The sequence below is a fragment of the Trichosurus vulpecula genome, chromosome 7 (genome assembly GCF_011100635.1).
Source record: "Trichosurus vulpecula isolate mTriVul1 chromosome 7, mTriVul1.pri, whole genome shotgun sequence".
Lineage (NCBI taxonomy): Eukaryota > Metazoa > Chordata > Mammalia > Diprotodontia > Phalangeridae > Trichosurus > Trichosurus vulpecula.
In genome coordinates this window covers 45,686,013-45,713,996 of record NC_050579.1, presented here as the reverse complement: position 1 = coordinate 45,713,996, position 27,984 = coordinate 45,686,013, and the positions used below count along the sequence as shown (strand labels likewise).

Genomic DNA, 27,984 nt, shown 5'->3' with positions numbered 1-27,984 from the left:
ACAAGAGAGCCAAGAATACAAACTTTATTGAACAAAGGTGATGGCCATATGCAAGTAAAGGGAAGCTGATTGGCAGTATACACAATGCAGATTTACACCTGGCCTCTCCCTGTCTTTTTGAGAGAGAAGTATTAAAAACAATGACTGACCAAGGACTGAACAGAACCATACTCAACAAGACCTCTAGCACCATTTAAACTGATGCTTCCCACAGGACAACCTGGTTTTCATGCATATGAACTGTTCAAACTGCAAGAAAAGTAAAGCTAAGTTGGGTTATGAGGGACGTGGCTTCTATGTCAAGAAAAGCAAATTTGGAATTCAGCCTAGTTTCATAATGATCACCAATAATTTGCTTCCAGCCATCAAAAGTCATTAAAGGAAAACTAAGACATGTTAATTTGGTAATATTTGTTGTCACTGTGGCCAGGTTAAGGAGAAGGAAGGAGATTATGTTGAAACATTCAATTACTTTTGAACATGCATGACGGCCCTCTGGAGAGGTCTATTCCAGAACTAGCAGGAGGCCTGGCCATTGATAGACTGTTTTTAGCCATAGTCAAGAGGCAGTGCTTATTTGGGGGTAGTGGTGGTGGTGGTGCAGGGATGGGTAGATTTCTAACATGAGCTAAACTCATTCCTAGGACTTGCATTTCTAATACCAAATTTCCTTTCTCAAGATACAGAATCCCCAAGAGGAGCCCTCAATAAAGGTTTTTCCTGCCTCTTCTACAGAGTTGAAAACAGGAGACCTTTCTGTTACAAATTAAGTTAATGAGGTTTGAAGATGAGTGAAATGGAAGGGGCTACCCTATAACTCTAACAATAACATGGAGTTTAGGAACTCACCGTCTCTGGTCAAGAAGCCTGATGGCATAAATGAAGACCTAGAGCTTAGACACTTACTCTGAACTCAGGAGGCTGCATCCCAACAGCAATTTCAGTTCTAGCTTCATTGGCTGAAGTCAAAATAAATATATGAAAAGGACTGGAGGGCATAGGAGGGAGGAGGAAATCAAAATAATCTTGTGGTAAGGGGTAGGAATTTTATTCCTTCCCTATCACAGCTTCCAATGCTGCAACGCATAGAGGTAGTTAAGAGCTAAATTTTTAAATTGGTTTTCTGACCGGGGGAAGGGTGGAGTAGGAGGGAGTCTGAAAATTTATCACTCATCTCTAAATATTTATGACCAGGCTGGCAGGTTTTAGACATGCTTGAAGCTGGAAATGGAAAGAAGGGGGAAAACAACAGCATGACAGGAATATACAAATACCACATCTCAAGTGCTTCAAAAATTAGTTTAGATTCTGCCCTTCACCCAAGGAGGATGCTACTTTAATAATACTATAGTACACTGAGAGAGTCCAAGAGACAAAGGACTTGAATGATCTATATATTTAAGATGGGACAAATGTTTTTGAAAAATGAAGAGCTCGCTCTGCTCCTTCTGCCTGCCATGCTGTGGCCGAGGCATCCAGACCCCACCTGACTAGTCATATTTGCCCAAGCCACGGGGGTGAGCCAAAAAAGGAGAGCAGGGAACTGAGCCCCATGTTCTCCTCCACGGGGTAAGAAGTGTTGGGAAAAGTGGCAAGTCTTCATTTATCATGTCAAGGCTTGTGGCGATGCCCTGAGGTTGCTCCCTTACTCACCAGGAATTTGGTCCAAGAGAAGGAAAAAAAACATGAAAATCAACCAACTCCCAAACACCTCATCCCCTGAATGGAGTGATGTGGCTTCTGGTGGTCAGCAGCAGCAGGGGGAAAGGAGGAACCCACCTGCTGGCTTTAGGATTTATTGAAGGCTGCCAACACGGCCCAGATCATCTCCGTGGCACTGTGTCTTGTTCCTTCCACTTCTGGGTCAAGCTCTACCAGGTCCTTGGCTCGATTCATGGCTATGTCATATCTGTCATCTGCCAGGGTGGAGAAGACACTTTCCAGCACATCTGAGGAGTGGGCCAGCACCAGGAGTGCCAGGGTCCTGCGGTCCATGCGCTGGGGGTCATTCACCCATCGCTCGAGAACACTCTCCTGAAGCTTTCTGACCAGCCGCTGTTTCTCGGTTGTGTTGGTCACTGGGTGGGTGGTCATGTCAAACAGCAGGAAGTTTTGCTTCTCCGTGGTCAGAATACCCTTCTCCACCAGGTTTTTGGCAATTCGTTCTCGCACATTCCTCAATTGGTACTGCAGTTTGAAGGGATTCCATGTTTCACCTGTGATGATAGGTGAATCGATACAATACACAGAGAGAAACAAGCAAAAAAAAAGATTAATTTTTTGACTTACAGAAGCAAGTATTAAATTCTAGGTGTCTCTGGCAAATTCTGTGGAGCTATGCCCTCTAGTCCAGGGCTTCACCATACACTCTGGGGTGATCCTCCTTCCATGGTTCATCACTGGACAAGCACTGCAATGGCCATAAGGTCTTGTGAAAAGGGAGAGGAAGGTATTGGTGGGGGGCAGGGGAAAGAGGCTGAAACTAAGGTGAAGCTTTTGGATTCTCTCCGAATATCAATTATCCATGCTTCCTCTGTCTTTGGACGAGAGAGAACACTCTATGAATCCTAGCAGAGAAGTGTTAAGAACAAAGGCTTTGCAGCGACAGAGAGCATCCAACTATAAGCTTATGATACCCCCCTGCCCTCATATTTCTGGCACCTTCTTGAGACTTTTCCAAACTTTATGATAATCTGCATGGTAGGGCTCTTGGGGCAGTGGGCAGCAGTTGGAAAGAGCAATAAAAAAGGATATGTGTGTTCATCTCCAGAAGGGACTGTGTGGCGTGTGAAGAAGCACACTGCCTTCCCTGTCCCTGGCTTGGGGGTAGGGAAGAGGCGAAATGGCCACTGGCCCAAGCCAGAGAGGGGGAAGGACTGACACACTCTGCTGACGAGGGTGAGGAGGAAAAATCTCAGCTACTTGGGCTGCTACCAACGGGGGCTGGGAGACAGATCAAGGGACATGTGTAAGACTGTGGCCCCAACAGTCCCCAAGCAGGTAGCCCTGTGGTCTGGGGCCTCTCAGGCAGAGGTTTCCAGCCTTTTTCAAGCTCTGTACTCCTTGGCTTTATTAACCTCCTATTCAACATGAAATGAAATAAATTCCTAAGTTCACCATGAAGAAACACACAAAAAAATAAGATTTATTAATTTCTATAGGATATGGTTATTTGCTAAATATTTATCATCTCCTCTTGACAAGCTTGTATCCCTTGGTGTACTTATTCCAGACTGGGGACTCCTACAATAAGAAAATAATACTTGTCCCAGGCCTGTGGTCTTTGGTGTCTGAATGTAAAAGAATTACAGCACTACCCACTCGTAGCAGTGGGTATGATAATAAAGGAGCCTGGGGCAGCTCTGGCTGCCTTCTTGCTGCTACCAATTATGATAAGGTTTTTCATTTTTTTAGATTCACACTACCTACCGAGTCTGTGTGGTGGCCACAGTCTTCCTTCTGTCTTTTCCCCTGCCTCACAGCCTGACCTAGGGCATTCCCCAGGGGCCCCTCGGGTAACTATCACATTGTTCTCTCTTGCCTCTCTCAACAAGGTTCCCCAGGCTTTACTGACTTTTATATCCTCGCTGCCTAGGGAACAGGCGGCATGCCTCCCAACACTATAAACATACCACACTGTGTCCTCCTGTTTGTTTGGGGTATCATTGTTCCCCAAAAGGGTAGTGTGACCCCTGTCGTGCTACATATCCCATGCCCTCCCCTCCCCTGCAGCCATCACCCTGCTGTCCAAATTGTCTTGAAGACTGGAAAAGCCTCAAGAAGGCACCAGAAACAAGCATGGGAGGGGAGAGGAAGGGAGCCACAATCGGGTGGCAGTGCTGGCACCTGTGTCATTAGGCTGCTCGGTAGAGCCCTGGACAGCCGGATGTTTGGGCAAGTCACTTAACCTCTGTGTCTACTTCAGTTTCCTCAGCTGTAAAAAGAATAACAACGCCATTTATCTTCCAGGGCTGTTGTGAGGATCAGAGGGGACAGTATTTGTAAAGCAAGTGGCACGCGCCTGTATGATGTTAACTATTATTATATTAATTTTATGCATTCAAAATCAAGTTCTTATTCTCTCATAAACAAATAATCTGAATTTCTGCTTCTCTTTTCCTGGGAAGGAGCCAGCCCTATGTCTTGGCCACTAAAGAGCAGAGATAAGAGACATTCTGAATTCTTTTACCAGTGAGCAGCTCGATCCACGTTTGAACTGTTTCTGCCGGTTCTGTGGCCTTGATGTGCTTGAGTGTTTCATCCAGTAAGACATCGCCAGTTGGACTATCCGACTTTAGCAACACCTTTTAGGGAAGAAGAGAAAAGAAACAAAGGCCATGTATTTATTCATTCAAAAGAACTCCACAAGTAGATATTAAGAAACTATTATATCCATAATGTTATATCACTATAGGAGATTAAAAAAAGATGTAATACATGTTCCCTGCCCTCGGGAGTTTTCAATCGAATGAGGATTTAGGACACACACCCACAAAAAATAACAAGACCTTAGAGAAGAGCCCTTTCAAGGAAGGATAGAAAGGACTGGCGGTGGATGTAGGGGACAGGAGGGAGGGGGGATTCAAAGAGAACACCAAGGTTTTGAGACTATGTGAATGAAAAAACAATCCACAGAAATATAAAAGAGGAGCTAGTGCAGAGAGACAATGAGGAATTTGGTTTCAGAGCTAAGAAATGGTCACCGGATTAGTGACCAATGAGACCACAGTTTCACAGAGGAGATGAGAGCAGCCTGGCTGCAGGAGGGGAAAGGGCGAGTTTGTGAGGACACAGATGAGAGCTTTGGGCATAATTCCCATGTTCACCCATTTGAAAGGAAGGAAAGAAACTGGATAGCAGCTGAGAAGGCATTGAGGACAGGCGACCACGTGCCGCTCCTTTCACCTGTTCCCCTCCCCAGGGTTTCATCCCCAGCTTGGCAGTGGGAATGGAGGCCTCAGAAGGTTCTTAGGAGGGACCACAGTTCAGTTCCACCCAGTTTTCCTCTCCTAATGGAGGCAGTGGTGTGGTGTGAAGGGGAGTTCCAAGTTACCTTTCTGTCGAGTAGTCTCTTCTTCCGTATGGTCGGGGGCTCAAGATGGATCCGACCTCGCATGGCCAATTCTATCAGGATGCCTCCTCGAAGCCCAGAAGAAATGCAGTCATTCCAGAAGGATGTATAACCCTAGGCAAAGGGGAAAGAGAAGGCAGAGAGAAAAGAGTGTGGTGTGAGGGCTCAGATTTGTCATGGGTATCTTTGAGGATGGTTCTGTTCACTCTTCAGATTCATTTTTGCAGCACATACCAATACCATGTCAACATGGATAACAACATGGATAACAGCCTATATAGTTTGTGCATGGCTCTGTTACCTGGGACTGCAAACTTTCCTAGACAGGAGCTAGTTTCCCCCCACCAGCTTGGGACCTTCTTGGCATAAGGAGACAGCATCTCCTTATCTTTTCTCCAGCAGCCAGCACATGATTTGGAGACAGAATACTTGGGTTCAAATCTGACTTCTGTCATTTACTATAGGCCTAAGGGACCCCGAGCCAGTCACTGAACTCTGAGCCTCAGTTTCTTTATCTATAAAATGAGGGGGGTGGATTAGATGGCCTCAAAGATCCTGCCAGAAGCAAACCTGTGATTGTGTAGACACAATACAAAGGCCCACACAAGAAAGTTCACTGTTTTCCTGAGTCTTTGTGGCTCTTCCAGAAATAACAAATAACATGGTTCCACTAGCAGGCGACAAATAGCTTGTCAATCTCTCTTCCTAGAAAAGAACCTACACACTCTCTGAAGTCTGGTAAATGCTGAGAGGTAGATTTAGTTTTGATATAAGGAAAAACTTGCTAACCATTCAAATAATCCCAAACTAGAAATGTGCATCTAGATGCCTCAGTGGATGGAATATGGGGCTGGGAATCAGGAAGACCTGAGTTCAAATCTGGTCTCAGACATTTACTAGCTGTGTGACCCTGGGCAAGTCACTAACCCTGTTTGCCTTAATCCGCTGGAGAAGGAAATGGCAAACCACTCTAGTATCTTGACCAAGAAAACCCCATGAATAGTATGGTCCATGGTCTCACCAACAGTCAGACACTAATGAAAACCAACTGAACAACAAGAAATAGTCTAGTTCACGAGATGGTGGGTCTCCATTCTGTCAAAGCAAAGTCTAGATGACCAGACAGATGGCCACTTGTCAGGCATGTGCATGTGTATGTGCTGATTTCTGTTCAAAGTAGGAGCTGGACCAGATGGTCTCTGAAGTACCGCCCAAAGTTAGGAGTCTGTGATTCAAGGCTAACCAGGAAATTTAAGTTACAGTTATAGAAAGGCATTGTAGAGCTCTCCACAAACTTGCTCTTGTGACATTCCAAAGTTCAGGGGAAAATACAGATTAGTCAGAAAGAGCAAACCACAAACCATCTAGCTCTCCGACAGTCCAACCAATGATCATTAAGCACAATACACTGTACCACAGTGCTGGGGGTTAGGGAGGCATAAAGGAATTTTTAATCTAGTTGAGAAAAGATATAAAGGCGAGTAAAAGAAGAGCTATCACAAGGCAGTAGATGACTGATCAAGATATAAATGGTACTAACAGTGTGCTTTAGGAGTTCTAAGGGACTGTTCCTTTTTACTGTGGAGTATTCCAGGAAATCTGAACAAAGAGGTAGACTGAGCTACATTTAGGCTAGGGAGAGAAGCCTAGGGTGGGCATCCTAAGCTGTGAGGGGATAGCATGAACGAAAGGGGAGGGGCAGGGAAGAATAAGGATTGTTTGGAGGACGGAGTGTTTGGGGGATGGTAGTATCAAAAGTGGTGGATAGGTCAGAGCCAGGTTGTAGAGGGTCATGAATACCAGACTAAGGATTTTGATTTTACAGACAAGAGAGTCCCTGAAGTTTTCTGAACAGTGAGTTTCATGATGAAAACACCACCGTAGATTAATGTGCCTATCTCTATAAGGGCAGAGGAATTTACAAGCAGGACAGATTATTGCTTCTGGAGTCCTGCTAACCATAACCAGATTCTAATCTTTAATCACACCCTCCAAAATCAGTGGGATCCACAGCTTCAGCTGCTTCCTGTGACAACATAAACGAGTTATCCTGATCTATCTATCATAGGTTTATAGGAAGTGGAAAAGTACATCAAGCACCCACCTTTCCTTTTCCTCCAGGCCTGCCATCTCAGATCTTTTCTAACCCTAACTCTTTTAGCCCAAGTCCCAGTTAACCCTGACAGGTCAGCAGAAGCCTTTACGAACTCTACCTCGCCTCCCGGAGGTTCCAGAGGTCGATTCTACTCCCTCATCTGCCAGTGAACCGCACCTGCAGCAGAGGGCACATGGAAACAACCACATCTATTCTTTTCATATGAACACTGGAGTTTATTCACTTTACCAGCTGGTTCAGATTAAAGCACAACCTAATTCCTGAACAACAAAGCAGCCTGAATAGGCTGTATATGCACATCAGAGGCCATTTCAACTAGGTGGGTAAACGCTTCAATTCAAAGGAAAGTATTTAGAAAAGATTCTTCTGGGGGTTTCTTCTTTACAACTCACTACTCAGCTTCTATTTTATGGTGAGGTCAAAGATTTCAACAGTGTAAATAAAGGAGGAACAGAAACCAGGGTGTAAGAACTGGACTTCCTTGAAAAGGGTTCTTTCCCACTTCAGCCTTACAAAACCTATAAAACCCCAGAAAAATACCTTCCTTTAGGACTATGCAGGAACATGAGGAGAATAAAGATGGCCAAGTAAGAACAGAGGGGTGCAAGGTGGGAACAGGTGTGAGGGAGGCCGTGGCACTGCCTTCCCTGGTGATGTCTCAGAGCAAAAGGGAATACCGACACAAATCTTGGTAAATAATACCTAGAAGCAAAGGAGAAGATGTTATCTAGAAGACTGGATCTCCAAAGGGCTCTTCCTGGGTTTCCCTTCTCAATGTAACACATCCAGGTGATCATATCCCTATAACCCATGCATATAAGCAGTCAGAAGGATCCTAGTGAGAAAGGAGCACTGTTTTCTAAGGCTGAGCAGTACCTTCTGGTACAAGAGAAGAGAACCCTTCCTCAATGCCTGTGCCAGCAAAACATCACAAAAAACCGATGGTGAGGTTCAGTGGCAGATAAAGGAAGCTTGGGGAGGTGAGGTGGTTTGTAAAGGCTTCTGCTGAAGGCTTCTATCAGTGTTAAAGAGTTAGGAACTTGGGCAGAAGTGTTAAGGTTAGAAAAGATCTGGGATGGAGGGCTGGGAGGAAAAGGAGAGGTGGGTGCTTTATGTACTTTGTCCACTTCCTGTAAGCCTGGGATAGAGGGATCAGGATAACTCATTTACACTGTCACAGGAAGCAGCTGAAGCTGTGGATCCCACTCATTTTGGAGGGTGTGATTAAAGATTAGAATCTGATTATCAGGATTCCAGAAACTATAATCTCTCTTCTTTGTAAATTCTTCTGCTATTACAGAGAGAGGCACATTAATCTAAAATGGTATTTTCATCATGAAACTCACCTGCTCAAAAAACTTCAGGGGCTCTCTTGTCTGTAAAACCAAATAGCCTAAATAGAAATATTTGAGGGGGAGGTGTGGAGTGACCAAGATGGAAAGTATGAAGAGGGTCATATGTTAGGTCAGGAAATTTCCATAACCTTTTGCCAGAATAATCTAGCCTGAATTTCCACCCAGTGATGTATACATAGTGCCCTTCCCTAGGCTGAGCTTCCTTGAAGACACACCTTAAAACAACTCTGTGAAGGTCAAGGATTTAAAAGCTTCCTGCCCAGGGCAAACAGAATTAAAGATGGAAAAAAAGAATCCTTAAAGCATACACTACAAAAAAAAAAAAAAAAAGCATACACTAAAAATATCTTCTAGAGCTTTGACTAGAAAACTGGTTTAATTTCCAAAGAAGGAATCAACCCCCTGAAGATATAAAAGAATACTGAAAAAAATGTAGCTAATTTTAATTTATAAAATTATGTTAAATAGCACTTTTTGGAAAATATGGCATTTTTTCTTCATCTGGTCTATTGAAGGGGCATACAAATATGAGCGCTCCAGAGCTTCCCCTGGATCTCTTCTTGTCTGCCTCTTTATCCGATGCCTATCCAACTTATCCTAACTTGCACAGACAGAGCTCATATAGCTATTGCTCATGGGACCATTACTGATACCTGAGGATAAAGAACATTGGCCTGATGAGGTCATTTAAATTCAGTGGATGATTCCATGACAGAATGATGACAACGCACTGGTCTTGGTGGCTTTTAAATACAGATTCAGGGCCAACACAACAGCACTTATTGAGGGAATCTTAGGGCCAACGAGAGGTCCATAAGGGCCAAGCAAACAGGTACAAAGGTAAAACGTGTCCTTTTCACCAGGCTTTTGTATCTCCAGCACCTAACACATTGCTGGGCACCCAGTAGGCACTTACAATCAATTAGATTTTAACCAATACTTAAAACTGTCAAGGTGGGGAAGGGAAGAGGGGTATAGCTTGGACTGAACATCGGGACTGGAGGGAGCAAGGCATTGGAGAGGGCAAAGAACGTGGTTATAGGTTGTAAGGCTGTAGGAGAGGTGGAACTGATGAGATTGTGATCATCAACACAGAAGTGGAATGTTTGTATGTAATGATAAGATCAATGACCATCTCTGTGTATTGCTGAGGGAGAATGAAGGAGTAGGCTCTCCTTGGAGAAGGTGTGAGCTGCTGCTGATGGAAGGAGGAAACTTCCTAGGCCCATTCCATAGGTAAAAGGTGAGCTCTCACCTTAAACAAAAGGGTATTCCAATCCCTTCCCCACCCCCAACCAGTGAGCTGGTGGTGGGGTGAGGGTGTGTGTGGGTGACAATATAATCAGTGCTGGAAATGTGGCCAGGGAAGCTATCATCAGGACAGAGACAGATCTCAGTGACTACAAGGAGGTGGAAGGAATGAGAAAGAAAAAGGTTTAAGATGAAAGCAAGTTTGATATTTGTGGAGCAGGCATTCCAGAGAGCACAGCAGAAGGGGGGGGGGAAGCTTTAGAGTGAGGCATGCGGGATGGAGAACAGTTTGAACAATGTCAGCTGGGTGTTCAGAATTACTGGGATGGGGAGGGTATGATGGGGTAGGAATTACATTCATCACTGAGTAGGTTAGCAGTGTATAGCTGGAAAAGGGAGAGGGGAATCCTTCTGTCATGGATGCAGGCAAGGCAACTGGTGTAGGTAGCATTGTAGGAGTTAAGATCAATCAATCAATCAATAAACATTTATTGTCTACTGTGTGCCAGTCCCTGTGCTAAGTGTTGAGGATACAAAGAGGCAAAAGACAATCCTTGCCCTCAAGGAGCTTATAATCTAATGGGGAGATAGCATGCAAGCAAAGATATACAAAACAAGTTATATATAGGATAAATCAAGATATATCTATATAGGAAATAATTAACAGAAAGAAGCCATGAGAATTAAGAGGGGTTGGGGAAGGCTTCCAGTAGAAAATGGAATTTCTTAAAGGAAGACAAGGAGGTCAGCAGTTGGAGCAGAGGAAAGAGTGTTCCAGGTGTGGGGGCTAGCCAGAGAAAATGCTTTGGGCCAAGAGATGGAGTCTTGTTCATAGAATAGCCAGGAGGTCAGTGTCGCCGGGTCGAAGAATACATGCTCGAAGAGTAAGGTGTAAGAAGGTAGGAGGGGGCAGGGTTATAAAAGGCTTTGAAAGCCCAATAGAGCAGTTTGTATTTGATCTTGGGAGGCACTGGAGTTTTGTTGTTGAGGAGAAAGAAATGCTGCACATAATCTCTCCTGCACTTTAGGAAAATCACTTTAGTGACTGAATGGAGGATGGACTCGAGTGGGGAGAGACTTGAGCCAGACCAACCCAGGCATGAGGTGATGAGAGCCTGCACTAGAGTGGTGGCCACATCAGCGAGAAGGGTGACTGAGAAAGTATAACCAATGACCAATTCTTAATGCTACTTTCTCATTTCTGTGAAATCTATGAAAATAGCCTATGTGCATACATCAAGGGTACCCTTGATGAAACTAGAAGGGAATAGATAGGCTTTTGATGATTATTTCTATAGCAGAAACCTATATTGTCTCAAAACTGATTGAAAATTGACCAGAACATAAGATCCCACACTATCTACTGTTGGTTGATTTTTTAAAAATTGTTTGTTTTTTTGTCGGTTGATTTTAAAATAGCATTCGACACCATAGTGAAAAATGCAAATTGAGGACTCTTCTCAAACAAGGGGTCTCCTACACATTAAAATTATACAAGACTCTATGATAAACGCAACTAAAAATAATTTTTTTCATCAACCATCTGAGCATTGACAGCAAGCAAAGTACAAAAGAAAGTAGACTAATTTACCACAGACAGGTGTCTATCAGTGCAAAGGAGGACCCCTCCCCCTCACAGGCTAATGCAGACAGGTCTGGCGGCAGCGGCAGGGTTCTTCAATTGTTTCTACAGATGACACTGTCCTGATTGCATCAAGCACTGGAACATGAAAACACTTGTCCAATTAACTTCATGATAATTCAAGAGAACAACTGGTTCTTTCCTTTATTCCCCTATTATCCTGCAGAATGGAAAACAAGCCTTCTGCTTCATCCTCTGGCCTGGCCATAATAATTCCTAAGAGCCAACTTCCGAAACCAATAACTGGCAAAGTGGAAGGCTTTGTGTGAGCGATTCCTGTGAGTTAAGCCAGCCCTTGTGTTTTAATACGTAAAGACTAAGGAAAAAAAGAGAAATTCTATTCTCTTTCACTCAAAAGCTATCATATAGAAGATATTGGAGAGATATTTTTTCCATATAAATGGATCTTATATTTCTGCCCTTAGAACATACCCTCACGGCTAACAATAAGAGGTAATAGCTAACATATACAGAGTATTTAAAGTTGTATAATGTGATGTATAGATAGGTATAAAATCTCAGTTGACTCTCACAGAATTTCAGAATTGGAAGACACCTGTGACTATCTAGCAAACTCATATTTGAAAAGGAACCCTCCACCCCTGCCTCCAACCATGGCACAAGGGACAACAGTCAACCTGTTTTTGCTTGAAGACTTCTAGAAAGGGGGAGCTGCTTTCTCCCAAAGGAGCGGTTTCTACTCTCAGAAAGTTCTAATCATCACAAGATCACAGATTTGGAGTTGGAAGGGACCTCAGAGGTCCTCGAGCCCAACCCCAGAGATGGACTGACATGCACAGGGTCACACAGCAAGGAAATGTCTGAGGCAGGATTCCACCTACGGTCCCCCTGATCCCAAGTTCAGAGCTCTCTCATCTCGACTACATTGGGGCATTATTTTTCTTGACATCCAGCCTCAACTTCCACTCATTTCAAGTAGCGAGGCCCTCTAGGGACAAGCAGAACAATCGTTTCTATGGGATAGCCTTTAAAGCACTTGTAGCAGCTATCTGTCCTCCCTGAGTCTTCTCCAGCTACACACAGGCAGTTGGCTGGGCCAAAGCCTTAGTGGGAAGGGACTTAAACCAATTCTTCATCCTCCAATCTCTCAGTCCTTTGGTGCTTTCCTGGGCCATCATCCTGGCGCTGGCTCCATTCTCTTCCCTTCTCATTCTAGAACCTTTTGTCCAGTTCCCCTCTATACTATGTGCCACTCTTGAAACCCCTACTCCAACCCTGGGCTGCTCTGCTATTCCCCCACCCCCCACGCTACTGATGTAGTGGTTCTTCTCCTGGCTAAGGTCAATGCCTCTGCATGGACCATGTTCTCATGTCTTTCCAAGCAGACTGTCACCTCTACCAATCCTCCTTTCCTTCTCATTTTCAGTCTTTCCCTGGTTCTTTCCTTACTGCCTACAAACATCTTCAACATATTTTTTCACTGGCTGTCCCCCATGCTGGAGATGTTCTCCATTTTTGTCTCCACTTCCAGACTTCCTTCAAGCTGAAATCTCACCTTCTGCAAAAAGCCCTTTGTGGTTCACCTTAATGCTAGTTTCTTCCTTTTGAGACTACCTCCAATTCATCCTGTATATATCTTATCTGTACAAAATATTTTAAAGTTGTAATCCCCATTAGACTGTAAGCGCCTTGTGAGCAGGGGCTGTTTTTGCCTTTCTTTATATACCTTCCCGCCCCCCCCCCCCCGCCCCCTGCCCTTGGCACTTAATAAGTGCTTTATAAAAGACTGGTGACTGACTGCTGAAATCTACCCAAGTTTCTGCATCTTTAAAAACCTTCTTTGGATCTAACCACTCCTCAAGCTTCTTAGCCTGGCTATCTCCTCCCTTTCCCAGCCAAACCCCTTGAAAAAGCATCTCTGCTTGTTGCCTTCATTACCTCTTCTGTCACACTCTCTCCTAGGAACAATCTGGCTTTGATGGCCTTTCCAAAATTCTTGTCCTTCTTGACCCCTCTGTGGCATCTGGCACAGCTACCCTCACCTCCCGGATATTACTCTCTGAATTTCTCTACCTTGACCACCATCTTCCCCACTAAGACCCTGATGGGGATAGCCAAGGACACAACCACCACAGGACAGGAATAGCAGTACTCCACAAACCAGAGTATCTGCCTCCCCCTCAGGCTCCTCCCATCCCCAGCCATCATTGCAAACAGGGGGGTCATCTTCCTTGTCACTACCAGCAATAACTGCTAACCAACTGCCACTAACAGACAGATGGGGAGTAGCACTGCTTCCAACCTAGTGCCCTCATCCACCATCCTGGCTAACTGCTCCTGCAGCCACAACTACTGAAGATCCAGAAAGGAGAGTTCTTGCCACCAACATCCGAAACTGATGTGATTTTATTAGTGGAAATAACATTAAAAAAGAAACATTACCATATACTTTGTGGCAGCTAAAACCTCCTCTAGGTCAGTGATGTCTTCCCCCATTAGAATGGGAGCATCCTGAGGGCGGGGCCTGTTTTGCCTTCCTATTTGTCTCCCTAGGGCTTAGCACATTGCTTTACAAATAGTCATTCATTCATTAATTCATTCTGATGACACTGTTTCCTTAGTCTTCCTCCTACCTGTCTTACCATTCCTGCTCAGTCTCTTTTGCTTGTCTCAATAGCCACAACATGCCCCTAACACTTTCTTGTGGTGGAGGCTGCTCCCATTTTGAAGCCATGCCTGAAAATAGAAATACTAATCACTTTAGGTCTGGTTCTTCTCTAATAAACAATATATCCAGTACTTTATTTGCCATCATGGTAATTCTACTATTAATCAGTTGCTTAATGGGTAAGCCATATGATTATTTTCAATTGGAGCGAGCATAGGATACTGCTGCTTTTGAAATTTTGAGCCTGTGTGCTATCAAATAAAAGCGATGTGTGTGTGGCATCACTAGAACACGGGTGACAAAAACAAAGAGGAGCCATAGAGCTTTCCCTCAAGGAATTCACAATTTAATGATTAAGACACAACTAGAGAACAATTTTGTTGTTGTTTGTTGTTGTTGAGTTGTGTCCAACTCTCTATGACCCAATTCGGGGTTTTCTTAGCAAACATACCGGAGTGGTTTTCCATTTCTTTTGCCAGCTCGTTTTGCAGATGAGGCAAACAGGATTAAGTGACTTGAACAAGGTCACACAACTAGTAAGTGTCTAAGGCCACATTTGAACTCAGGTTCTCCCGACTCCAGGGCCAGTGCTCTATTCAGTGCACCACCTAGCACCCCTCAGAGAACAACATACGTATCTAAATAAGCTTAATATTGTGTGGCTACACACTTGGGCCATGGAAATTTAGGGAACAGAAAAATCAGCATATACAGGAGAAACTGAAGGTTTTAAGGAGGAGCCAAGACCTGAACTGGACCTCAAAAGAACTATAGGATTTAGCCTGATAGAGAAAAGGAAATCCTGTGAACAAAAAGAAGCCACAGATGAAACATATGTTTTCTGTGAATAACAAAATGGAAATAAAAGATTCACGTTGGGAAGTACTGCAAGAGGAGGGAAGACAGATGGAGGCATCTGATTGAGGTCCGTGAAACCCATGGTAAGGAATGCTCTATTAGTGGGAAGGAGGAAAGGAATTACCATTTACACAGCACCTACTATGTGTCAGGCACTGTGCTAAGCACTTTTTACAAATATCTTATCTTACCCTCACAACAACCTTGGGATGTAGGTGCTACTATTATCTTCATTTTACAATTTGAGGAAACTGAGGCCAACAGAAGTTAAGTGACTTGCCCAGGGTCACACAGCTGAATTTGAACTCAGGTCCTGACTCTAGATCCAACGTTGTATCTGCTGCACCATGGCTGCCCCTGTGATGGTGATTACTGATAAAAGTTATGGAAGAGAAAAACCTATACTAGCCTGCTACTAATAAAATGGGAATAGAATCCATGGATTACTGAACAAAAAGCTTAAGACTTTAGTATTCTTCCCAGCTATAGAGTTCTTGGTGACACTTGTCACCTTCATTCTTGATAACTATGGCTCAGTAGGTAGGAACAGATAAAAGTGGATTTGTTCTGTGAAGTTTGGATTCATTCAAAGGGCCAGAGGGCCACACGTAGCCTTGAGGCTGCAGGTTCCCCACTCCTGGTAGGCAAGTTCAGTTCCACAATTCAACAGCCTCTATGTGCAAAGCACGTGAGAGATGCTGAGGGGACAAAGATGAAAGAAGCCACTTTCCTTAAGGAGCCTTAGTTTAATGAGAAGAAACTGCATTCCAGGCAGGCATAAGCAAATCATAAGCAACAATCTCTAAGATCTTTCCATTTCACAGGAGATAGAAAGTGGACTTGTGAATTCATTAATTTAGGGACTACTCAGAAAAGAAAAATCCCATTAACGGTACCTTAAGAGAATTGCCCAGAGAGGCACTGACATGGGACATGGGATGGGAACCTAGGTGCTCCCAAGGCCTGAGCTCTCTGATCATTCCACCACAATGCGATCCTTCTGTTTTTTATCCTTGGGAAACTTGTATAAGCGGCACCTGCTTTCATCCTTCCACTAAAAAGTTACGGTACCCTGGATTACGCATTAGCATTCGCCATGTCTTAGTGTGCCTGTAAATGCAGCTGTTAGAAAAGGGATTTAACAATGTTTTTACATGATTGCACATGTATAACCTATATCAAATTGCTTACCAATTTGGGGAGGGAAGGAGAGAATTTGGAACTCCAAATTTTCAAAAATGAATGTTAATAATTGTTTTTATGTGCAATTGGGAAAAATAAAATATTATTTAAAAAATAAAATTTAATAAAAGGAAAAACATGATATTTACTGAGATTCCTTGCTCTGCTTCCCTTTTAAATGGATGCTTTGCTGGTAAAATGGGGTTAAGGAGAGCTCCTCGAAGGGCATTTTTTCAGCTGTGTCTCCTGGGTGGAACCTGCGGAACTATTGCCAAGAGGACATCCTTCTACTCTAATCTCTGAAGTTGTGATTAGTAGCATCAGACATTTCCTCATGTACCCTTTTTCACTCTGAGCAGCCTAGAGCATGTAGGCCTCTTACAGGACCTTAGGATGGAAAGGGCCCTGGAAGGTCATGTGGTGTAACTTCCCACACCATCAATGCTCTCCCACACATTCTGGACAATAGCTGCCCAGTCACTGCTGGAATGTTTCTTGTGATTGGTGGGGCCAGGGGTGGGAGAAGACTTACTACCAGGTTCTAAGGCCCTCCCTTTCATTTTTTGGACAGCCCTACTTGTTAGATTTTTTTTTTTTTAAATTTGGAAAACGCCTCCAATCAGTAGTCTAAGTTCTGTCTTCTGGATCCACAGAAAATTAAGATAATTCTTTCCTCAGATTACTGTACTTCAAATATTTGCAAAGTAATAATCTGAATGCACAGTTCTCCCCATGTTACTCCCTTCTCAATAAACTCCACTGGCTCCCATATCTAGGACCAAATATAGGCTTCTCTGTTTGGCACTTAAAGCCCTTCCCAATTGGGCTCCAAACTGCCTTTTTAGGCTTACTGTGCATTATCATCTCCCCCCACAAACTATCATGTCTCTATTTTTATAAACTTAGATTTTTTTCCTGATAAAACGTAAATTCCCCAAGAACAGCAATTCTTTCATTTTCGTTTTTGTATTCCCAGGACCTAGCAGAGTGCCTTCCTCATTTTTATTTGTTGTTCAGTCATTTCAGACCCTTCGTGACCTCATTTAGGGTTTTCTGGTGTGGTTTGCCATTTCCTTCTTCGCTCATCTGACATTGAGGCAAATAGGGTCATGTGACCTGCCCAGGGTCACACAGCTAGTAGGCTTCTTAGGCCAGATTTGAACCCAGGCAGATGAGTCTTTCCTGACTCCAGGCTAGCCCTCTACCCTCTGCATAGATGCTAAATGTTGCTGACTGTCTGAAGACAGTTTTCCTGTTCCCCGCAAAGCTCCTCTCCTCCACACTAAACATTACTAGTTCCTTTAGCTGTTCCTCAGGTGACATGATTTTAAGTCCCTTTACCATCTATGGTCACCTTCCCTACTCTGGATGCCTTCAAAATCCAAAGCATCTCTTTTATAAAAACAGAAGGCAATATTCCTGAGGTTCTATCTACGACACTGGGATTATCTTCTGGACGCTACTTTAGAGAGCGACTTTATCAGTTTCCAAACTTAGACTCTGGCTTCGTCTTAAGGTCTTATGCCACAGGTGAGCGTGCCAAGTCAATAAACATTAGAAAAGGGATTCCCAAATTGTTTTGAGTAAAACAGCCTTTTTAATGTGAAGTAATTTCTCAAAACCTGAGAGTAGTTGAGTATACAATGACTGAGAAAATACAAGGTGATGAAAATTCAATATGGATTTAGTTATAATTCTAAGAAAAGCAGCATGGTATGTATAGTGGACAGAGAGCAGACCCTGGAATGGAGGAGAAGACCTGACCTAAATACCTCCTAGGACACATCCTGAGTATGTGCTTCTGGAAAAGTCAATGCTCCTGGGGCCTCTTTAAGACTAGAAATTGCAGAGGAGTGACTGAGCTGCACACAGGCATTCCCTACTCCAATGAAATCACAGGCTCAGATCAAAAAAAGGGAGACATTTAATATCTCAAAAATAGTAAAACATTTCTGATATTATTTATTCAGTCACCAGTTGCTGTCTTACTTTGTGGAGCCATGGTACCTATTTTGTTGGAGCTAAATAATGATTAAAAATGACAAATGCTTAGTAACGTGTAAACAGACAATTAGACTCTTTACCATGATTCCACGACACACAGGGATGAAGGGTCACAAACTGGGAAGCTGTGAATTAGCGCAACAACAGCCTAGGACAAATGGCTTGTGAAACAGCTATCTACTGAAGGTAACCGAGGAGGAGGATTTATGTCCTTATTGCTTAACAGAACATATGATTAAACCACTAGATTACATATGAAGATACCTCAGGGCATAAAATTCTTGGGAGTTCTACTCAAAAGAGTTAACAAGTCTGAACAGCTCCCTTGGCTTAGTAAGAAGGGCAAAGACAGGTGGCAGATGATGTTGTCTTTAGAAGCATGTCATCCACAATAGTAATGTGGCAGGAATAAAATGGCCCTATACCAAGTTCCTAGACTCCATGGTCACATCATCAAAAGGGGGGAAAGGGAAGGGAAACAAACATTTGTTAAGTGCCTGCTATGTGCCGGGCACTGGTTAACAAATAAAGTGCTGTGGGATAGGTACTGTAATTATCCCCATTTAACAGGAATGCAAACAGAGTGACTTGCCCAGGGTCACACAGCTAGTAAGTGTCTGAGGCCAGATTTGAACTCAGGACTTCCTGATTCCAGGCCCAGTGCTCGAACCTCTCAATCCCAGCCAAAAACCAAGGAGGATGAGGACGGGCTTTTCCCTCACTGCCAAAGTTAGATCTAGAAGAGAGCTGGTACTTTGAAGAAGGAACAGAGAAGGATTAGTTCATCTGAACTATATTTATTCTACATATAAGATAAGACTTTAGCCTTTCAAGCTATGAGGCCAACGATCCCTTTGTTATATGTTATGGGTCTGATAACATTTTTCAATATAATTCCATGAAGTGTAATAATCAAATAGCAGAATTTCACAGACCATGCAGAACAACCTGACAAACAAGTCTCCTAACCCAATAACAACAGCAATAGCCATTTTAATCCCCGGGAGAAGTAATACTCATATTACTATTAAATTAAAATATAAAGCTCAGCTGTCTTACGATGTTAGGAAATTCAAATATAGAAAAGAGCCTAACATTTGCAGAGAGATTGTATTTCATTCATTCTTTCCAACAAGTTGTTTACATGATTGACATGGCCTGGCTGAAAGACTCACCTCAGGCTTTCTAAGGAACTAACAATAAAGCTCTTAGCAAGAGATAGCGATAGCCTGATTGAGTATAATGTCAAGGCTGGGGGCACCATATTCACAATTTTAAATCAAATTCTCACTTACCCTGTCTGATATTTTTTATCATTTATTTTTTATATTCTTCAATAGTGTGAACATTAAATTTTTTCTACTTTTAAAACAAATTCTCTTGATGTCTTTTGTTTTTACATCACATTTATTTCCATATATACACCTTCCTCCACCCATTGAGGCTTCCATGGTTACAAATATAAAACAAAACAAAATAACAAAAAACCCAGACCGGTCCAATACAACTGACAGAGAGGCTGACCATGTCTGATAGCTTGCGCTACTTTCCATACTTAGAGTTCTTTAGTTCTTCAAAAACTTTGACTTTTTTCTATGGGCAAGATTAGTCAAAATGATAAAGCATTAATTTTAAAAATATTCCTATCTAGTCCTAATTGGGATTTAGTTCAAAAATTTTCGTTAAAAGTTTTTTTTAAAATGCCTACTACTTGCAGAATACAGAAGTCTGAAAATCTGTGGCTATTCCATTTGCATACCAATGAACACAGAGTTACACTAACATACTATACTCCAATAAACAATGGGGGAAATTAAACACAGTGACTTGCATATAGAAGGTGCTAAAAACGTTTCTATTATATTAATGAAATTACAAATGAATAGCCAATCTAGGTACTGTATTTTGCAAGAGGTTAAAAGATTTCTCCCCCCAAATCATTAAGACAAGAAAGTTGACTCAATTACTATTACAAGTAACTTTATATCTAGAAAATATAGTCTAATAAATTATTAGTTACAGAATCCCAGTCTTTCACGACTAAACATCAGTGAGCCAATGAAAGCTCAGTATCAAGAATTCTTATCTTAACGATGGCAATGTTGACATTTCAACAGGAAATGAATCTATTTTCACGCTGGCCAGGTTGGCACTCAGGTTCAGTGTTCTCATCTGATGCCAAGTACTATTTGTCTGAGGCAATACCAAATTTTTCAAACGTGTTTTTCCATATTTGAACTTCCCAATTTCTCACAAAGGAGTTTATATTTTCAAGGAAAGTTGCGGCATTATCTCCTAAACTACAGATTTCTAAGAAAAGAGAAGACTTTCTGTGACAGCTAGAATATAATCCTTCTGGGAGATAGCTGAATGAATTAAACTCTTGCAGTGAAGTCTTCTTCGAGGTCAATAATTATCTGAAAAAAATCTGTCTTCTAGGCTTTTAAAATATAGATCTAAATTTAATTTTTGGTGACATTAAATAATATTGTTTCTAAGCAGAGGTTCTGAACGGAGTAATATGGAAATCATTGGCAAAATTATCTTAAAGGTGGGTCTTTTGAGTTATAAAGTTTTTCGTGGAAACAGTTTCATATGTGTTCAAATATGTAACTGATAGACAGGCAACATGACATAATGGCTTGCTTCTGACACCTAGCTGGGAGTGCAATCCTAGGCAACTCATTCAACCCCTCAACACTCTAAGACCACAAATTGGTGCAAAATGTTGACCACAATTGGTTGAGGAAGTTTCTTATACCAATGAAATCACAGGTCTAGTGTCTGTCTCTGTATGATTGATACCAAACACCCAATACCACACAACCAGTTGCTTTGGCCAAAGAGAATGCACATAGTAAGTAACAAAAGGCAAAGGCTGGATTTGGCTAACACCCTTAAATGAGCTTCTTCCAATTTAATCATGGTGACTCATGCTTAAAAAGCTTTAACAGCCCCCTTCACTCACAGTTCCCCACCCCCTTACTTATAGAATAAAGTCTAAAGGCCTAGCTAGACACACAGTTGTCTTAAATTCATTAATATTTGTTAGATGAATATTCATGAAGTCAGTAATTTGGAAGACCAGTAGAAAAAGTGTAGGTGCCACCTAACTTACAGATTCATAGAGACAGCAAAGGCAAGTAACTAGCAGTTCAGAATTGCTAACGTTTAGGTACATCAAAATACTTTGTCCCAAACGCTCTCTTTTAAAAATGCCTACAAATTTTTCTCATGTTTCCTGTGCTGCAAGTTAAATAAGCTAAAAACCTTATTTATGAGCTTCCCTTTGAAAGCCAACTAGAGCAATTGAAAAGGCTATTAATTCAATTCAGCAGCCATTTAACTAGTGCCTGCTCCATTCAGGGCACTGTGTACACAGCATAGCTGGTTAGAGGTGAGATGATCATTAACCAAGTATGGGCTGTTGTGCAGAGGGGATTTCTGCACAGGGGAGGAAGGGAGAGTAGACAGATGACAGGATCATAAGGTTGCCAACACAGAACTTAAAGTCAGAGGGACCATCTAGGCCAACCTCTCATTCTACAAATAAGGAAACTGAGGGTCAGAAAGGTCATGTGACTCACCCAAATCAGTATTAGAATCCAGCATTTTTCCAAACAACCTCTAGGATTCCATTCTCCTCTAAGACTCCATGAATTCCTTTTAACTTGCCCATCCTTCTCAGCAGACTTCTTGCCTCTCTGGGCATTTGTTCCTCCATTCATTAAATCAAAGGGTTGGGCTCCATGATCTCTCAGATCCCTCCCAACTTTATATCTACAATCATCAGTTAATATTTGTGTTTCTAACATCATGTACGGTGCTTAACATTTTTTAAAGTGTTTTATTGACACTTTTTTATATGACTTCACCTTCCAACTAGTCACCCCTGCCCCTAGAACCTTGTCCTGTGACACAACAGTTGTGTAAGGTCCTCTTGTCCCCTGCTGTAAAATTCCTATTTGCACCAGTATAAAAAGACATACAAAGACAAGATCAGATAAGGGTGGTCCCTGGAGCAGCAGCATAAATCTGAGGATACATAGGTCAGCAGGAAATGAATTCAGCCCACCAGGGCTAATGCCAGCCTCAAACAGTGAACGAATAAATCTCTTTAGCATTCACCGTCATCTACTCTGTGAGAAATGTTCTGGCCACTGCACTAAGGGATACCAGGAACTAGATTCCTATCCAATCCTAAACACTGCTCTGAATGTCGTTCCTAATCAGTAGCTTTGCTTACTTAATATATTCTTTAAGATTTTCTTATATAATGCAAGAGCCCAATCCAACTTTTTCAGCTAACTCTAATAGTACAATGGAGTTTTGTTTTCTCAACTGATTCGTACTGAATATTTCTTTTGTAATACAGATCCCCAATTCAACTTTCTCAGCTATCGGAGGAGAAGGAGGGAAAAGAAGGAGGTACTGGGAACCTCTAAATAAATAACTCCTTTGTGAATGCAATTAACAAAGCTATAATTTTAACTAAGGAAAAGGCTATAAATCCCCACCGGGCAAGGAGTTCTCCAAGAGCCTTTTTATGTACCTATGAAGTACCGGGCAACTGTCTAATATTAAGGTAACACCAACTTTCTACATAGGTCCAGCAGCTTCACCTAAGGAATAGGAAGTAAAGAGAGTATAAGTACCAGCCAAAGGTGTAACAAGGGCTCTCCCCAGTTACACCAAAGAATCCAAGGCAAGGGAGATATGATAACTACTTGGGACGTTTCCTTAAGTACCCTGAAACACTCCACTGTTGGCCATGTTATGTTGCCTTTCAGCTCAAATCAAAGAGCAGAGTGTTTGTTTAAACGAGGCAAATTCAATATTTTCAATTCAAGTTAATGTTGAAGCAATATTTCACCTTAAGACATTTTCAACATCTCTATCAGTAATAAAGATTTCCCGTGTTTACAAAGAAGATACTCAAATGCTTACTGAATGTAAACTCATAGTCCCCACTCTGTGAAAGATAAAAAAAAGTATGTGAGGAAACTGAGACAGAGAAGAATTTAAATGACCCATTGAGGGATGTCCTATTGGGAGGAAGACTCTTACCCAAGGCTTGACATCTCAAAGCATTATTTGACTATATAATAAATGTTCTGTCATGATAAGGAAAAACACAGCAGGAAGAGGAAAGTTTAAATTGTTTTTAAAAAAAAAACCAAAAGTCAAATAAATACTCACTAAATGAGAGTATTTAAACTTAAAATAACTAAGTGAAGAATCCCTAACATTCAAAAAGTTATAGCGCTCTACCCATTCCGTACATTTGTAAAACAAGTAAACGCCCTTTCCTTGTTTCAATGCAAGAACAATTTCCTTCAGAACTCAAGAAGTCATCTATACAATGGACCCTCTCCTGAGCAGGTAGTTATTTCAGGCTTGTTAATAGTGAATGGTTTCATCAATAGTTTTGTCTAAGGAAACTGGGAGTACAGTAAGCCTTCCTCTCCCACAAAATCTAAGACTTTGGAGGAGTTTCTCAGTTATTTATACCTCTGGGTCTTACCTTATGGGCCTCAGTCATCATCCCCAGAGGCTACTGGAGCTCCAAAACTGTGGAGCACAAAAGTCATCCTTCGCCAAAAAAAAAAATAAAAAAAAAGAAGAAGAAGAATCCCAGGAGTTTTACTTCTCTCAAACGTCTCAGTATTAATATGACTAATATGTATCATGCACACGGAGATCAATACCTGAACTCCATTACCTCCTTATCCTTCAGGCCCAGGAGCAACACCTCTTCCATAAGGTTGAGGCGAATATCCTTAGAGTCCCCGGAGTCATCATTATCCAGACCTCTCTCTTGGTTGGAGTCTTCCTCACCTTCCAACTTCTTTTCAGAATTCTTGCCAACCTCAGCTCGCCGCCGGCCTCGGTGAGTCAAAGATGACATTCTCACCTGTCCCAGGGGAGGTTGAATAAAAACATATACATATATATATATGTGTGTGTGTATGTGTGTGTGTGGTTGTGTATGTATATACGTTATATAGAGACACCTTCAAATACATATATATGCTCAAATATCTCTTTCAATATAGATCTCTATATATGTCTCAAAACAAGAAATATTCAGAAATTTGAGTTGATAATAGAGAGAAAGGGAAACTTTTAACAATGAAATTGGAAAATCCTATTTGCTTTTAAAACGGCAATGACCTGACTGCACATGTATAATCTTTATCAAATTGCTTGTCTTCTCAATAATGAGGGAAGGGAGGAAGGGAGAATTTGCAATGAGAAATTCTAAAAAACACAAAGGTCAAAAACTGCTTTTATATGTAATTGGTAAAAATATTAAAATTCATTAAAAATAAAGTAGATAAGCCTTTGTAAAAAAAAAAAAAGGGAGGGGCAACAACCCAGTTTCTTCATATAATGAGTCAGATCAAACCAGGAAACCTCCTGCTCAACTAGATAATATCCTTATGATTAATATATCATCCTTCCTGTCTAGGGCTCAAGTGTGAACTTTCTGTGACCTAATGTAAAATATCCTCCACGATGCATCTACAAATTAAAAAAGATAGGTAGCTTGATTTATTAACATAGTTCATTCATTCATCTAATATACACTTCTTAGGTACCTGGCAGCTAGATACTGTGAAAGATCCAAAAATAAGTAAGAAACACTTGTCTTCAAGAAGCTGACATTCTGGTAGGTGAAATAAGACATGGACTCAAACAGCCACAACACAAAACAGAATACGAAAGCATATGAAAGAGGTTTAAAAAAGGGTTCTATGAGATTTATCTGGAGGAAAACTTCACTTTGGATTAGACGAAACAATGGAAAAAGCTTCACGAAGGAGGTGACAGAGCCTTAAAAGATGGATAAGATTTCAATAGCCAGAGAGCAGAAGGAAAACAGCATAAGCAAAAGTGGGAAAGCATGGGATGTACTCTAGGGCTGGGCACACAGCACAGTCCGGCTCATGTTTAGAATTCATGATGGGGTATCATGTGAGATAAAGTTGAAAAGAGAGGCTAGAACCAGATTGCAAATAGCCTTCCTTGAAAGCCAGACTACAGGGTTGGAGCTTCATTTGATAGGCAGTGGGAACCTACTGAAGGTTTCTGATGTGTGTAGTAAAGTGATCAGAGCTGTGAAGTAGAAAAGTTAATCTAGCAGTGGTGTGCAGGATGAACTGGAGAAGGTAAAGAAAGACCGAAGGCAGGGAGACAGAAAAGGCTATTACAACAGTCTGGGCTAGAGGTAAGGAGGGCTGGCCTAGGATGATAGCTGTGGGAATGGTCAGGAGGCAGCAGATTTTAGAATTTTTGTGATGGCGGAATCCATAGGACTTGGTGTCTTATTGGTCATGGAAGATAAAGGAGAGAAAGGGTTAAAGATGAGTTCAAGGCTGTGAGCAAGGGTGATGGTAAGAATTGCTGCACATCCATAACAGTAATGATGTGAGGCCAAGGTTATAGTTCTATCTTCAGGGAGGTTAGTCAACTTTGTTTCATTCCACAGCTAGTAAAGACTTAATGTTGGTAGGTCAGGCAACAAGTATTTATTAAGCACCTACTATGTGCTATGCACTGTGCTATGTAGTGATTAAATTAATCTCAGCCAGCTATCCATTTGGCAAACACATAAAGTGACTGACTGGTCACAAGAGAAAGTGGCATGGGAGTGTGGGCAGATTTACATTTGCCGAGGGCACCACCATCATCTGAGTCACCCAGCTTTGTTAACTTCAGAGTCAACCTTGACTCTTTCATTCACTTCTCTCATTCACTTCTAATATCCAATCAACTGGATTCTATCTTCACGATATCTATCACATCCACCGCCTTCTCTCTATTCACAGCCACCAGACCAGCTTGACTCAGGACCTTCAGAATTTCACCTGCTCTATTTCACTAACCTGCTAACAGATCTTCCTTTTTCAGTCCTAACTGCCCTATTAGTATTCCCTTATGTTTCACCTGGCTTGCATTTGCATAAGCCATCCCCTGTTCCCGGAAGGTGGTCTTTCCTCCCGGACACCTTCAAAGATGCCTCCCATGCCACCTCCTTCCCTAAGGCTTTCTCTGACTTCCCTAGTTGCTAACGCTCATTCATGCCTCAAATTATTTTGTATTACATTTGTGCATATGCTATAGCTCTCCGACAAAATATAAGGATCTAAAGAAAGGACTTGTTTCATTTTTTGTCTTGTACTTCCAGATGTCTTATGCATAGTAGTCTGGCTAATGTTTGTTATTCCATCACTACAAATCCATTTCTGATACTGTAAAAACTCATAGTACATGATCTCCCGATGATTCATGTGGGGTATTTTCTTCAAATCTGAAGTTAAAGTGACTATTAAAAAAAACTATATTAGGAAAATAAAGGTGTAAGGAGAAGGGTAATGATAGCCAGGCCATTCACATATAGGTATGTCACCGAGAGAATAAGGGAACAAGGGAGCTGTGCAGAAACTCCCCTAGGTAATAGGACTTGGAGGTAAATGGAGGCTTGCCTAGGGATCACTAGTCCAACTCCCTCATTTTACAGATGGGGTTAACTGGAAACTACAAGAGCACTAAAGAGACTGGCTAAGGCCAGAATTAATAACAGCAGCAGGTGTGGCATTTACCTACAGCTTCGTTCTTTCATTTGAGCCTCACGACAATCCAGCGAGGTGGGGACTAAGGGGAAATTGCGGCTGACCTAAGGGATGTGCCCACGTGTCAGAAGTTAGATTTGGGGGGAGGCGAGCCTCCGATTCCCAGGTTCAGCACCTCATCCAGGACCCTGTCCTTTCTTAAAGGACGCTGTATGCAAAATAGCCACGCTGTGCATCGGAGGAACCTAAATACAGACTGTACACAAGGGAAATTTAAAATCAACACTTAAAAGGGGAAAAGATGTAAGGTCGAATCCCTCAAAACACGGTTTCTTATGCAAAATACGGCCCAACTAGGCACACTCGTGGGGTCGTTCCAGTAGGCGGGAGGATAGGCTAGTTGGAAGAGTAAGAAGAGGAAGAAGAGGAAGAGGAGGCAGAGGAGGAAGAGGCGGAGGAGGAGGACGCGGGTAAATGCTCCGATCTGGCACTGCAGGAAGGAAGCGTACGTCCTGCCCGCTCCACGGCCAAGAAACTTTAAGCCTCGCATGGCCGTGACCAAGGAGAAGAATTTCCCTGACGGAACCGTGCGGGGGCCAAGTACGTGGGTGTGTGTGTTCGCGAAACAACCGCGAAGCCGACGGACAACCAACAGGTCACCGCAGCCCGCGCCGGTTCCCAACCAGATAACAGGCGGCCCGGCGGCCGGCAGAGGCCTCGGGCGGACTCACCTGGCGTCGCGGCGGCTCCTGGGGGTGCGGGGCCCGGACGGTTGCAGGCTTTCCCCGGCTCAGGACACTTGTTCACCCTCCGATCCTTCGGGGTGAGAAACTTCTCCGGCGCCGACAAAGCACCAACTTTACTTCCTGATCCTCGACTGCAAACAAGGACTAACACATCAGCTTCCTCGGCGATCGCTAGGCAACCTACCTTGGTGCTTCTGCCTTCGGCCAATCAGGGGCTGCCAGGGCGGAGCTCCAGCCAATGGGCGGCAGCGAGGGGAGGGCCTCTCCCCCGCTATTGTGTTGCCGTCCATACAAACCCCACAAAAAGGAGGTAGGTCGGGGCTCTGGCCGACAGCCGGTCAGCCCAATGACAGATCCCTGACCTGGAGGGCACGGAAGGCAGCCCACCTTCGGGGCCGGCCCTGGGCCGCTGAGGGAGGGGCGTGACCAAAGCCCCAGAAGCAGGTGTGCGGGCGGAGCATCCTGCCTGCACTAGGCCGGGCTGGGCAGGGGACGGAGGGGGAGGGGGGGTCAAACCCGACGCTTTGGGGGTTGGCCCAGAACGCGTGACGTCA

At 42.8% G+C, this 27,984-nt stretch overlaps 1 protein-coding gene across 1 annotated transcript; it reads right to left on the bottom strand.

The window, feature by feature from the left end:
* Positions 1-27,937, bottom strand: GOLPH3L (golgi phosphoprotein 3 like). The gene is made up of 5 exons (XM_036768827.1): positions 27,416-27,937; positions 23,831-24,022; positions 5,054-5,185; positions 4,190-4,304; positions 1-2,216 (listed from the first exon to the last, which is right to left on the bottom strand). The coding sequence occupies exons 2-5, from the start codon at positions 24,014-24,016 to the stop codon at positions 1,789-1,791; spliced, it is 861 nt and encodes a 286-aa protein (XP_036624722.1). The 5' UTR covers positions 24,017-24,022; positions 27,416-27,937; the 3' UTR covers positions 1-1,788.
* Between the last annotated feature and the right edge of the window lie 47 nt (positions 27,938-27,984).

Coding starts and splice junctions, on each gene's coding strand:
- GOLPH3L (XM_036768827.1), bottom strand. CDS start 24,016: ATGTCATCTTTGACTCACCGAGGCCGGCGGCGAGCTGAGGTTGGCAAG. Junction 4,305..5,053: donor AGAGACTACTCGACAGAAAG/GTAACTTGGAAC, acceptor CTTCCCTAAAAG/GTGTTGCTAAAGTCGGATAG. Junction 2,217..4,189: donor GTGGATCGAGCTGCTCACTG/GTAAAAGAATTC, acceptor CTATCATCACAG/GTGAAACATGGAATCCCTTC.